At 63.6% G+C, this 14,363-nt stretch overlaps 1 protein-coding gene across 16 annotated transcripts in view; it reads right to left on the bottom strand.

The window, feature by feature from the left end:
• MAD1L1 (mitotic arrest deficient 1 like 1) overlaps window positions 1-14,363 on the bottom strand; it is a 420,727-nt gene that overhangs the window by 46,539 nt on the left and 359,825 nt on the right. For all 16 annotated transcript variants that reach the window (XM_001490482.5, XM_023655119.2, XM_070231369.1 and 13 more), the window contains one exon: window positions 10,399-10,589. In XM_001490482.5, coding sequence (XP_001490532.1) covers window positions 10,399-10,589 — 191 coding nt within the window. The remainder of the gene's footprint in view (window positions 1-10,398; window positions 10,590-14,363) is intronic.

Here is a 14,363-nt window from a genome sequence, read left to right on the forward strand (position 1 = left end):
GCGTGAAGGCACTGCGCCCTTGGACCTCTGCCTCCACGTCCACAGAACGAGGGGCGAGAGCGATGAAATCTGGGCACAAGATGTCATGATAGTTCCACAAAAATCTGGACGGAACCGCGGTGGGCGGGGAGGCAGAAAGGCTTGACTGGACCCCCGGGTCCTGACATGCGGGGCTTGGGCAGGGTGCCTCCCGGACACAGGGGCTACAGGCTCCCACCCACAGGAGGGACGCCCGCCTCGACCCTGCACCGCGCCATGCCTGGTCAGCCATCGACCTGCACCCAACTGTTTGCTCCTCACAAGCCCCTCTGGGGCCCAGGCTGGCGGGGTAGGCAGCCGGGCCAGAGCCTTTGGCCAACAACAGGCAGGGCTGTGACTCAAACCCAGGGTTGGCCTGATCCCATTGGCTTGGTCTCCACCCTGGGGCAGGGCCAGTGGGCTGGAGGGGGACAGCCAAGGGACACAGCACCCCTCAGCCCCTGATCTACCTCCAGAAGGAGCGTCCACACGCCTGCCTGTCCATCTGGCAGGGAGGACCTGAGGAGCCGCCCGCTAGACTTCAGCTGCAGTGCTCTTAACCCAGACCCCCTGCCTCAGTGCCCACGAGGGGCAAGGGCAGGCCAGCAACCCAGCTGGCACCCCGGCCCACGGAGACGGAACGTCGCCCTGCTGGACGTTCCCTGGTCCTCACTTGCATCTCACCTGCCTGCTTCTCAGCCCATCACAGCAGAACTTTACTTCAATTCCAATGTCACCAGATCCAAAAGTACATCAGACAGTGGCCTGGTCCAGACCACGGAGCGCCTCTGCTGAGGCTGGTCAGCAGAAGAGGACAGAGCTATGAGCCTGCTCCAGCCTCTGCAAGGAGTGGTCCAGGCTCCAGACTGGCCCCCTCCTGACACGAAGGCCCCAGTGTGTGGATACAGCTTTCCAGAGCTTTCCAGAGCTGCCTGCCGAGGAATCGGCCCCGGGGCCACTCCCTCTGCAGAGCTCCGCAGGGGCTGCCTCCTGCCTGCCCCCTGCCCAGCCCGGCCGTCGGCCACACTTGGCCACCAAGAGGTAGGGGGAGGTCACAGCATCCCCTCTCAGGCCCGCTGCTCTCAGTTTGCCCCTAGGAGCCTCTGTCTCGACTCTCTACCGTGTGGAAAGAGGAAGAAAGCTTGACACAGGCCTTTAAGTTCAAACCCACAACCGTGAGCACTGGGTGAAGAAGGCCAGGTGCGCTCAGACACAGAAAAGCCCAGGGCACCCCAGCTGGCCACTGTCAGCGTCCCAGAGGCCTCGAGGGGCCGCAGGGGCCCGGGGGACGGGTCCTGGGTCAATATCTGACAAGTGGAAGAGCAGGGCTGTCTCAGGACACCCGCCCACGAGCAAGCAGTGAGAGGTCTCTGTGCAGGGTGGGCCTTGGCCTTCTGAGACCCTAATTCCTTGTCCTCCAGCCAGAGCTGTTGCCATGGCAACGCCAAGGCCCATCCCTGGCTCAGCGGCTCCGGCGCCAGCCTGTGACAGCGAGACGAGGCCGCCGGATGCCTGGACCGGGCCACGCAGACTCCTCTCCCACAGCTCGGCTTCTCTCCTGTCTCGGTCCTGTCCACGTCCTTCCTCGTGCTCCAGCCCATCCCTGGAGGCAGCTCTATCCAGGGCAGGAGTGGGGGGACAGAGGATGCCAGGAGTGCCCTTCCCGCCTCTGCTGCCCCACCCACAGCAACTCTTCCTCCACGAAGCCACCCCGTGGTGGGCTGCCCTTTCGGCCCTCACTCGCCCCCCGCCCAGAGGGCCGCACAAATCTGGTGTCCTGTGTCCGTCAGACAGGAGTGCCTGAGGGCAGGGGTTTATCCTGGCACCAGCCTCTGAAGGGCGACAGCAAGGGAGGATGGTGGAGCAGTGTGCTCTGTGCACGAGCGGCACCGACGAGGGGCAGGCTGATAAGTCTGCTTATTTACCAGGCTGCTTTACAGGAGAGAGTCAGGCAGCCGGCAGGTCGCGTCTACGCCCACGGGCAGCAAAGCGGAACACTTCCTCGGGGAGCAATGCATCCCGCGCAGAGCTCAGCCTGTCAACATGCCCCAGCTGGCCGCAGGGTCTGCTCGGCAAGGGCCGCGCCACGTGAGGGGAGCACGGCCGCGCGAGGCAGGGGCAGGCTCGCTAGTGCCCACAGGCCGGGTCCCCTCCAGGGCGGGCAGGTGGGCAGGGGCCACAGGCCAGCCGGGCACACAGGGGGCCTGTGCCTGAGCCTCTCCCCCGAAAAGGGGACGACTGTGGGCCGGACCCTGCTCTGCCGGAAGACAGCGGAGGGGAGGGAGCGTCAGGTCTGTGGGGCAGGGTGGGGCGGGCCGAGTGGGCCAGGTCCTGCTGGGAAAGGTCCACCTCCCACTGCTCTGCCCGGACGTCCGCCAGGGAGGGAGCTCTGGGTGGGAAAGGAGCGGGGGCTGTGGTGATGGTGGGGGCTGGGACGGCGGGGGAACCCCCAGCCCCCTTCCTAACATCTGTGCTTCGACACCGTGGGCCCTCGGCCGCGGAAACACCCACTCAGGCTGCTCTCCTTGGGGAGGGGAACCCCTCCCGGCTCCACAGCACCCCAGCCCACCAACCCTCCCTGCTCCCCCGAAGTTTGACTTCTTCTCAGGAGCAGGTGCCCCATGGGGAGGCCCTGGATATGCACGAACCAGGTATGACCACACAGACAGGTGGAGTGTGTACAAGTGTGCATGTGTGAGTGTGCATGAACATGTGTGAGTGTGGGTGTGTATGCACATGAACATGCATGAGAGTGGGCATGTGTGTGTGTCTGTGTGTAAGCATAAACCTGTGAGGGCATGTGTATGCGTGTCTGTGTGGGAGCATGAATGTGTGTGAAGATGGGTGTGTATGCGTGGGCATGTTTGTGCATAAGCGTGTGTGTGTGTGTGAGCATGAACATGTGTGTACGTGTGTGCGTATCTGCGTGGGACCATGAACGTGCGTGAGCATGGGCGTGTGTGCACGTGAGCATGGGAGTGTGTGCTCGTGAGCGTGGGCGTGTTTGAGTGTGTATGACATCTTCGCAGGGCCAGGCATCAGGTACATACCATCCACAGGGCCAGGCCCCTTTATACACACGGCCCCAGAGCCCCACCCCGACTACCTGGGAGGCCACAGCCACCCCCACGGGGCACACAGGTGGAGGTGAGGCTCGCAGGGGTGAGGCCACGTGAAGGTCCCGAGGCTGAGTGGAGGCAGGGACAGGCACACGGGGGCAGTCCTGGCCCAAGTCCAGCATCTCTCCATAGCCTGCAGGGCCGTCCTTGCACAACAGCCCGAGAGCCGTCTCCCTCTAGCAGACGCCCACACACTGCCGGCTCTGGGCGCACATCAGAGGCCGAGGGGGCCACGACGGGCTGTGGGCCGGTGCGCCCTGGAGGGGTGGGCCTGCAGGAGCAGACACGCCGCCCAGGACAGACCACAGCAAATGTGAGCTCGAGGCCTCAACGGGCGGGCTCCCTGGCCTCACGCTTGCCCTGCTGCCAGGCCTCGGTCTCCCCGCTCCTGGGACCCTCGTGAGCTGCTGCCTGCTCTGGCCAGGCCAGGCCCAAATGAGCAAGCCCCTGCCCAGGTGCTCAGTGCCTGGCCCTCAGGACGACTCCAGCCCCACAGAGACGGGGAGGCCACCTCGGAGCTGGGCTGTGAGGGTCGGCTGCTCGGGACACACGAATTGGAAGAAAGAGCACTGGGGTGAAGGAGCAGAGTGGGCCTGGGCTGCAGACTATGGCCCACGGGCCGCATCCAGCTCCCAGGCTGTATCTGCATGGCCTATGGGCTAAGAGTGACTGTACGTATTTAAACGGCTGGGAAAAGCTTTTAAAGCTATTTATGGCAACTTTATTCATAATCACTAAAACCTTGGAAGCAACCAAGACGCTCTTCGACAGGTGAGTGGATAAAGTGTGGCCTGTCCAGACAGTGGAATATGATTCAGCACTAAAGAGAAACGAGCTGCGAAGCCATGAAAAGACATGGCATAACACTAAAAGTAATCACTAAGGGAAAGAAGCCAGTCTGAAAAGGCTACACACTGTTTGATTCCAACTCTATGACCTTCCGGAAAAGGCACAGCTGTGAGACAGTGAAGGTCAGGGGGTCCAGGGTTGGGGGCAGGCGGGCTCGGGGCTGCGCGGGGAGTGTGGGATCTGCAGGCAGCGGAGCTGCGGTGCAGGATGTGACGGGATGCTCTGCCGAACCCACAGAACCACAAACGCAGAGCGAACCCCGGGCTCCAGTTAACAACAACATGAAAGTCCTGGTCCGTTACTCCCAACAAAGGCTCCACCCCCTGGCCGGCCAGGGTCCCGCTGCACTCCCCACTTCTTCCACGTGTGTGTGCACCTGCTTGTGGATCCGAGCCCGGCTGGGGACGGGGCCCCCCTCCCAACACACACAGCCCCTCCTGCTCTGCCCTGGGCCCCAGTCCCGACAGTGTCCCAAAGAGCAAGCAGCCACCTCGGCCTCTCTGGGGTTCAGGTCTGTGACACAGGGGTGACAGTGCCTGCAGGAAAGCACTTGGACATTCTGGGGGGAGCTCCCGACACGGTACCACGTCTGTGATGATTATAAGTTTGGGCCCTGGGCTGACAAAGTCCCCTCCCCGAGCACCTGAGTCAGCAGGGGGCTGGGCAGGGGCCTGAGACAAGCCTCAGGAGGCTCCCTGGGCAGCGCTCTGGAGGCGGGTCAGCACCAATGTGCCCCGACCCCAACAGCAGAGCCCTGAGGGAGGGATGCCTCCCACAAGCATTGAATCCACATGACCAATCCTGTGGGTCCAGCGTCCTGCTCCCCTCCCCAAGAAGGGACCCGAAGGCAGAGGGCAGTAGCCTGCAAGGCCCAAAGACAGCGTGCCCAGAGCCCTCACTGCAGCGAGCCCTCGCTGGGGCTCAGGTCTTGGGTTGCTGGGGAGGAGAGATCTAGAACCTTCTGAGGTCTCAGAGGAGGCAGGTGCTTGCCCGGCTCCCCTGTGTGTGTTCCTGGGTTAGATTTCCATATACACGCCCTTCCCCTCACCCACACAGCCGCCTGGAAGTGGACGTCATCACGTTCCCACTGTGCAGATCTGGAAACCCAGGCTCGACAGTTGGGACAGACAGAGTGGCCAGGCTGGACTCAAGCACTATCTGTTTGATTCTAGGACCCGTGTCCGTCACCTTGCTGGCCCCAGCCCGACCCTGCAAGACCCGTGGGTGATGCTGAGCCCTGGGAAGGCCCGGGCAGGGAGGCACCAGCAAAGCTGACTGCACCCTCCAGGCCCCATGAGTTCACACCTGTGTTCTGAGTTCCACTGCGAGGTGGCCCTGCCTCGCGATTCCATTGCCTGCTCTTAGAATCGGCTTCCTCCCCCGTGCGATAGGGGGCTTTCCATCCCTGCTCTTTAGGAGGAGGGGAGGAAAATTCCTGTGCGTTACAGCGAAACCAGGGCTGTGAACACTTCCCACCCACACGCGGAGCTTCTGGAAACTCCCGTCCACCTGCACAGCCCAGCAGGCATCCCTCACTCGAGCGCACGGCAGGGCAAACCATTCCCAAAGACCTCGGAAGGCTTCAGGCCCGTCCCTCCTCTCGGAGGAGCGGCCCCGGGAGGAGGCCAGGCCCGTGGGATAAGCCGGAGCTGAGTCCCTGCCTTTTGTGGAAGAGCGGCGGGCAGGCAGCTCTCCCACCCACGGCAGCAGGGCCGGCGGGCCGGGCGCACGTCCTCTCCGGAGCAGAGCTCGTGGGGCTGAGCCCAAACCCTCAATTACCCCAGCGCACATCTGCAGAGCCCGCTCAACTGGAACAGCGCGCAGCTATTCCCACTCCGCTTCCAGCCCCTACCTAAGACAACATCTTTGGGAAAATAGAATAAACCGCAGTGGCCAGGAGGCTCCTTGCTTGCTGAGATCCTTCCCCAGCCCGATTCAGCTGAGACCACAGGAAGCTGTGCACCAGCCCCAGGGGGCAGGGCCAGGACGCAGCGTGGCAGGCGAACGGGTCATCCCTCCTGGCCCTCTCAGGCTGGTCTCTGCTCCTGTAGCATCTCCCACTTAAGGGGAGTGCCAGCTCACTTGCAGCCCGAATGAAGGCTCGGCTCTCTGGGAAGCCCATCAGAACCCAGAAGGCGAGCGTGAGAAGGACCCCAGAGAGCATGCAGACCAAGCTCCTTGTTACGGATGGCGAAACTGAGTCCCACAGAGGGCAATGGCCTGGCCAAGGCACACGCCTGGGTCAGGAGTGGTCAGAGGGGTGCGATGACTCCAGGGCGCCTCCCTTCCCGTTGGGCCCTCTGCACAGTACTGGGGGCAGGGGCCACCTCTCCCCGGGGCCCTGGAAGGCAGTGATTCTCTGCAGGTGGAGGTGCATCTTGGGCCGTGGGCCACCTCGGTCCCTATGGTCAGTCTGCCGTCTGTCCTCTACCTTCTCTTTTGCTTTCTGCCTGTCCGTCAGTCCCACAAGTGCTCAGGGAGCACTCGGCATGTGCCTGGCCTTGAGCAGGCGGACGGGCAGCAGCAGGCTTGGTACGGTCCTCTGTCACCGAGCTCAGTGTTCTCGGGGAATCATAAGCAGGCAGCGATGACAGCAGATCTGCCAGCAGGATCAGTTCTGGTCCCCTGGTTAGAGATTTCCTGCCAGAAGCTCGACAGCTCCTAACTTGTTCTCCTGGCACCTGGTGAGAGGGAGGTTTTCCCAGGGGCCCCTCTAGGGCCCCCGAGCTCCTGACAGCACTCACTACGGAGCAGCTCAGAGGCTCACCGTTTGCTGAAGGAAGGAGGCCATGACTCAGTGGTCTCAGTTCTTCCACGTGTCCAGCAGCCACTCCAGCTGACCCACCCATGGCTGGAGCAGGTCCTGCACCAGGGGCCGCCGGGGCACCTGAGGGATTCCTGGGGAGCAGAGCGCAGGTGGGGGCACCCAGGCCTGCACATTCGGGACTGGCCCGATCCTGTGCCAGGTGCTCCCTGCTCTTGGGAGAGGCCAGAGCGCTGGGCAGGGACACAGGACTCACCTGCCCAATTACACAGACTCAGCCCCCGAGATTCCCAGGAAGAAATGGACACTAACAGCTCCGCTTCCCGGCCTCTCCCATGGCCCCGCTGCTCCCAGGGCTGCAGATGCCTCGGCTGGTGGGCAGCTGGCACTAAGCCTGGGGTGGAGGAGGAGCGGTCGGCGACCAGGAGCTGCTGGCCCCAGGAGCGGGCAGGGCACAGGAGAGGGGCAGCAGGATGCAGCGTCCGCCCGCGCCCCAGCGCCCCCACCCAGCTCCTCCCAGGACTCCGCAAAGTCTCTCCCTTAAAGGCTCCATCCGCTCAACAGACGTCAGCAAGCGCCTCGTGCGCCAAGCCCTGGCCAGGGTGCAGGGGGCCGGTCAGGTCCTGCTCCTCCACTGCCTACCGTCCACCACGGACGTCAGACCGACGAGTAGGGGCGCAGTGATAGGGCCTGCTGGAATCCGGGGCGGCGGGGTCCCAACTCGGAAGAACTCGTCATTCACACCACACAAGCATTCGAACTCCCACAGGCGAGGGCAGGCTGGGCCTCGGGGGCCCTGACACAGCTGGCTCCTGGCTTCAGGATCAATTCATCTAACAGAGCGAAAGCCACCTGCGTAAGCATCGCGCAACTGGGAAGTGACACGTATGCTGAGGGGTCCCATCCTGGGAGGACGGGAAGCCCTCCTGGAGGAGGTATCTGTGAGCAGATCCGGGCCTCGGCGCCGAGTGTGAGAAACTGACCAGGCGCACGAGCAGGAGCAGGGCCCGTGTGCGGGGTGTGCAGGGTGTGCAGGGTGATGGACCCACACTGGAGGGGCAGAGACGGGGGCCCTGGGACAAACGTGGGCACAGAGCGGTAGCTTCTGTCGGCTGAGGCATCACTTCTCAGAAATGAAACCCTGACAGACCCTGAAACGCACAGTGGGACCTCAGTGACCGCGGCTGGTGGCCGTCAGGCGCTGCGGGGTGTGCAACACGAGCTCATTTGCTCCTGACGCTGACTCACAGACGAGGAGACTGAGAGTCAGAGCAGCCCCAGCCGGGGAAGGGCAGCGCGTGGCACTGACCTCATATTCCCACTCAAAGTCCAACAGCCTTCCTTGGTGTCCTTGTGGCTCCCTGCCCTGCGACAACGGGGCACCCAGCCTGCCGACTCTGCCAGTTCCAGACAGGGGCTCCAGCGCCGCCTCTGAGCCCCATGTGCACAGTGAGCAAGGCCCTGCACTGCTTCACGGACCCTGCTGGGAGCCCCGGGAAGCCTGGGGAGCAAGAGCTCGGGGAGAGCTGGGCACCGTTCCACGTCCCACGTCCCACGTGCAGAACGCGGCGGCTACGAGTGCCCCTCATCTCCCCACCTGCACTGTGCCTCCACTTCTCCTGGCACGGAGGCCCGGCCAGCACCGGCAGGGGGCATGGTGCCTGCGGGACATCAGCAGACGGCCGAGCCACCACCCTCCTCTCTTGTCCTTCGGAGGGGCCGTCTCACACCTGCGGCTGCTCACACCCATTCCTCTCAGCCCCAGAGCCAGACCTGCAGCTGGAAGGAAGGGGGCGGCCAGGAGCCCAAGACGGGCAGTCACAGAAGCTGGGGGAGGGCTCTAAAGGTCCAACAGCAAAGGTCTGCGGAGACGCATCAGGGCGCGCTGGACCCTGCAGGGACCTCGGTTCCCGAGAGGGACTCTGGGTGGGAGAGTGTCGGTGTTACTGCGCCAACACCTGGAACCGGGCCTGGAGTGAGCGGAGGGTGCTGCTGTGCTCCCATGGCCTGCAGGGCGGGACTGAGCAGAGCCAGGCCCAGGGGTGGCGACCAGAGAGCCTGGAGGTCCGATGGTGCCTTCCGCCTGTCTCCACTCTGCAGTGGCTGTCCAGAGAGAGGGGTCAGCTCCCTCCAGCCATGTGGCTTGTGGCTTCTGCCATGCCTGCTCCCCATCTTGGGTCCCCTCCCTGCCCCCCTGGCCTCAAGAGCCTGGGCGGGGCCATAGAGGGCACAAAGGTGGAGCGGACCAGGAGCTCCTGCTGAGCCGCGGATGCTGCAGGGCCATGCAGGGACAGCCCCTCAGGAGCTGAGCGGCCCCACGTCATCTGTTCTCAAGGACGTCTTGCTCCAGCCAGACCTGAGGGCAGATGAGGGGCCAGGAGGGCACGGTGTGGTCAGGGCCGGGGAAGCGGGGGCTAAGACGCCGGGTCTTCAGGAGAGCAGCAGAGCCCAGCACTCCTGTGTGATGGGGAAGACAAGCATCCAGCTAATCTGAGGCCCTGAGGGCAGAAACGGATGTGGGCCACCTGTCCGTCCTCCTGTCTGCACATGGGGCTGGATGGACAGAGTAGACCACGGACACATGGACGGTAACAAGCTATTTATGGACAGTGTTTCTAGAATCCATGCACTAGCACTTGCAGTATAAACCCAGCATCCCGATCTAGAAATACAAACTAACAGCCTAAATTAAGTAAATATAGAAACTCAGATAGATACGCCTGTACGTACCAAACTCTGAGAAGAAACGCGTCAAGGTGGCTGTGGCTGTCTTCTGGAGGTGGCATTATAAGCAAACTCGGTTCTTCTTTTGGATTTTCAATAATCCACAAATACTAAATACTTGGGAATGTTCTCCCAAGGTCTTGTTGGAGGGACGGACCCTCTTGGCTGACACGGTAAAGCCCCAGCTCTGCTACCAGGACCCACTCACCCTCACCCCACAGGTGCTTTGTTCCCCACAACCAACCTGGCCCAGAAACCTGGAAGGCAGCCCAGCCCTCCATAAGCACGATTCCACAGGCTGAGCGCTGCCCCGATGCAGGAGGCCCTGCCCGTGGGTCCTGCCACAGCTCAGTGCTGCGCACCAGCAACATTTCCCAGAGTGAGTCGGGGCACACACGGGCCGAGGGCCCCCGCCTCCCGCCTGCCCGTGGCTCGGGCCTGGCCTTTGCACCAGGCCTAAGAAGCACGCGCTTGGCAGACCCAGAGGCTTCTCTTCTCTGGTTCTGTGCTGCACATCATTCTGACCTCTGGCCGCGGTCCAGCTGCTCGCTTCTGCAGCAGTGAAGACACCTTCCTGACCCAACACTCACCCTCACCCCTTCTGTCAGGCCCCTGTGGGTGCTGCTGATGCTGGATGCCCCCACCTCGCTGCCCCTGCTCCTCCAGGGACAGGCCGATGCAGCCACAGGTGGAGGCTGACGCGCAGAGGAGGCCGGAGTGGGGTCGAGTGGGTGGGGGGCAGCTGGCACTTCCCGCAGGAGGTCCAGGGCTGCGGGGTGAAGCTGGGGGTGGCCGAGGGATGGCAGTCTCCCCTCTGCCCCACTGACCACGCCTTCCCGAGGCCCGGCTGCTCCCGCCGACACGCGATCACCCGTCAGGGCTGACGGCCCAACTGTCCACGGCAAGGCGCGTGCGCGGGCCTACCTTGAAGACGAGGCAGTCGGCCTTGTGCTCGGCGTACAGGGAGGTCAGCCGGTACTGGCTCTCCGCGGTGACGTCTATCTGGTAGCCCGTGAGCGCGTAGCAAGCCTTCCGGAACTCCTGGATCTTGGTCTGGAAGACCTCCTTCAGCCGCTGGTTCTTCAGCTCTGCACTTTCCACCTGCTTCCTCAGCTCTGGGGGAGGAAGGGAGGGACAGGTGAGCTCACCAGCCGGCCGGACACAAGGGGCGGTGCTGGGGCCACAAACCCGGAGGAGGGGCAGGGACCCAGAGGAGCTGCAGGGTGCCAGGGGCAGAGGCCGCTGACCGAGGGACAAGGTCGAGGTGGGGCCCAAACGTGAGCTATTCCTGCCCCAGGGGACGGCTGCATGCTCCATCAGCAGGCCCGAACGCGCACGCTCAGTTACTGGACAAAACGAACAAGGGGGTCAACAGCCTGACATCCTGGTGGCAATAACGATAAGGTCTTTAAATCAAAACCAGCAGCTCTAAAGAAAACAGTGAGTGAAAACAAGCTACCTTCTGGGCTCTGAGCTCCCGACTCGACACCTGGCCCGGTTCCTTTCAAAAGGATGGCTCTCGGCCAGCACAATGGGGAACACTGAAGGCCGTCCCGAGTCAGGACACAGCGGGCTGGCCATGACAGGCCGTGTGCTTGCCCCCTCGCTGGTCAACTTCAGGCAGGAACGCTCTGGAGGAGCGGGCACTGGCCAGGAAGCCCGATCCTGGACAGAGGTCCTGGGCCTGCACGCGCCAGCCAGTGATGGGACAAACACCCAGTCTGGACAGAGGTCCTGGGCCTGCACGTGCCAGCCAGGTGATGGGACAAACACCCAGTCTGCAGGCAAGTCCCTGCCGAGGCCAGAAGACCACCGGCATGGACCACTCTGAGAAGCAGAGAGGGGACGGGGCAGCAAGAGCAGACGTCATTTGGAGACAGCCGGTGACAGTGCCCGGGGGTTCCCCCACTGGCCACTCGGAGAAGAGACCACATGTGAGGACAGGCTGCTGTGTGGGGTCCAGGCAGACCCCCTGAGCCCGCCATCCACCCCCGGCATGGCTCTAACTGGACCGTTCTGGGCAGAGGCCCCCTGGGCCCACCCGCCACTCCCGCCATGGTTTACAGCCGCATGGGGAGAAGCCAGCTGTGTGCAGACGTCAGGAGGATACACAGCAATTACCACGAATCCCTCACCCAAGGTGCCCCCCGAGTAATTACACCTCCATTATTCCCCCCATTAATTAGCGAGGCTGGCTCTACTTCAACGTGCACGTGGTTGTCGCCGAAGCCAGGCGCTTCCTGGTGGTCCTGTCTGGAGTGCGGGCGGGGAGCCCCCTCCAGGGCCTGGGGCTGCCCCGGGCGGGACAGGAGCCCAGCTGGCCGAGGGGGCTGTGGGAACCAGGCCTTGGAGGCGGTCAGCTGGTTTGAGTCCTGCCCTCCTGCAGGCTGTGAGCCCCAGGACCACGCCACTGTGACAGTGAGAACAGCCCCTCCCCTCAGGCTAAACCACAGGACCCGTGGGGTGCCCCATGCTGGCGTGGGCGCCCATGTCCAGGCCTGGTAACCACCAGCCCCCTGGTGGAGCTGAGAGTGGGCAGGGTCAAGGCAGCCCATTTAAGATGAGAGGATGCAGTCAGGGTCACTTCCTGGAGGAGGTGAGGGGGGCAGGGGACAGGGGAGCCTGCATTCCAGGGAGAGAAAGCCATTGGAAAGCCCCTACCGGGCTCTGCCCTTCCTGACCCTCGGCCTGGAGCCTGTCACCACACCATTTGGCTCCCAGAGCTCGCTGGGAGCAGAGCGTCCTCCAGAGGCCGTCGCGAGGATCCAGTTAGGTCCTTCGGGAGGCTGGCAGCTGAGCGCCGGGCAGCTTCAGGGCACAACTGTGATGGCGGGAGCTCAGCTACGCCCCAGGCACCAACACCGCTGCCCAGGCGCTGCGAGGTGGTTGTGGCTCTTCCCATTTTACAAACAGGACACGAGGCCCCGAGAGATCCACTGCTTGGCCACAGACAAAGGGCAGAAGCAGGGCCGTCCAACTCCAGGGCCAAACGCCCGACGACCTCGCCGTCTCTCACGTGTGCTAGAGCAGACCAGGGCTCTGGACACGCATCCCAGGTCTCGTCCACACCACCTGTGGCTCTGCAGGACTCAGCCCGGCCTGGCACTGGCCACGTCCTGGTTCTGACGGGGCATCCTGACACCAGGGCGCTGCTCCTTTCGGCATCTCCACGGCATGGAAGGGCCGCACTTGACACCCGTCGCCTGAACGTCCAGCCCGCTGGCTGTGCCCGCCCTCGCCTGTCCCGTCCGTCAGCGGCTCCACGGCCCTGGCACACACGGCCACTCGGAGCCGAGAGCCTCCTGCCAGGACACAGGTGGTGTCCTCGATTAATCGAGCCATCAGACCTCGAAACAAAGGGGTAAGCGACAGCTCGGACCCGAGCTCCTCCCTGTGTCCCTCACCGGCCGGCCCAGGACGGATCTGTCAGAGGGAGGAAACCTCCCCCAGAAGGAAAGCCCTGGCCAGGCTTCCTCGGGGAGGCATCACCTGTCAGAGACGCCCGGCCTTCAGCAGCACTCGGGGCCGACGGGAAGAGCTACATTTTGGTGACAATCGCAGCCTGACGTTGGAGAAGGAAGCAGCCCCTCTGCCTCAGACCTCAGAGTGCTGCTGGTTAGGAGCTCACTGGCTCCAGCAAGTGGCCGGGGCCAGAGGCGGGGCTGCCCCTCTCGGGCGTGATGTGCCAGCCCACGGGAGGGGAAGGGGGTGGTCATGCTCACTCCAGGCACCTGTGACTCTGGGCTGGGTATCAGGACCCCCAGGAAAGGCACCTCGCCACCTGCCCCAGGGTGGCCCTCACAACACCACGGGCTCCCACGGCGCCCCATGACGGGCAAGCATGTGGGGGCTGGGGGAGGGGACTTCCTCCAGGTCACACAGCCTCCGGGTGGAGAGGGGACCTGACCCCAGTCTGCCCAGTCCAGGTAGGGCAAAGCCCAAGGCTTTCAGGTAAAGCGCACCTGGACGAAGGGCAGTGGGGCAGGAACCCTGAACGAGCACTTTGACATGGGGCAGGCAGAGTCAGTGCTCTGACCTCCCCATCACGCTCGTAGTTCAATCGCTTACATAAACGTGAATGAATAATTCACAGGATGCTTTGGATTAAATAAATAAAAGATGGGCCTTCTGCTCGGAAGTGCCGCTGCTCTGACGCAGCCTCTGCCAGAGCGAGCCGAGGCTTCCCCGGCGGGGTGGAGTGGCCTGGCGAGTGGCGCTCCACAGACGCTCCTCTGGGGTCTGCGGTGACCCAGAGGCAGTCACAGCCGCCCCGTCCAGGCCCAGCGGCCACTCTCACGCCTGCCCTGCTGGTGACGACCACATCCGGGCAGGCAGAGCCCGCGGAGCAGACACGGCCCTGTTAGGTCTGCCGACAGCCCCGCAGAGCTCCTGGGCCGCCCACCTCAGGCCCACCCTGCTGTGTGCGTGTCCCAGGCCACTCGACTGTGCTGGGGGCGCGTCACCAGACACTCGGGATGAAGACCTCACACCTGCGCCCTAGTCACATCTGCTCTGGGGCGTCCAGCCAAGGGCCCCTCCAGGCCCTGCAGCCCTGGGATCAGGCCCACACTCTGAGAGGTTGCTGAGCCCTCACGCCCAGCGAGACTCAGCCTCGCCCTCCCTCACTTCTGCTGCCCTTTGACTCCTGCCCTCCAGCCTCACTGGCTGGGGGAAACTGTCCGTAAACCAACATCTATTCTCTCTGCCCAAAGCCGTCCCTCCTCACCCCTGCCGCCCTCGCCCCGCCACCTCGGGCCCCTCCTCGCTCTTCAGCGCTCTGCACAGCCTCTCGGCAAGTCCTTGGTGAGGGGTGAGGGAGGCCTGTGGACAAGCAGGCATCAGAGAAGAGAGGGACACCATCACCCAGAACCCAGGCGCAGAGGCGGGCA

Source organism: Equus caballus, chromosome 13 (assembly GCF_041296265.1).
Source record: "Equus caballus isolate H_3958 breed thoroughbred chromosome 13, TB-T2T, whole genome shotgun sequence".
NCBI lineage: Eukaryota > Metazoa > Chordata > Mammalia > Perissodactyla > Equidae > Equus > Equus caballus.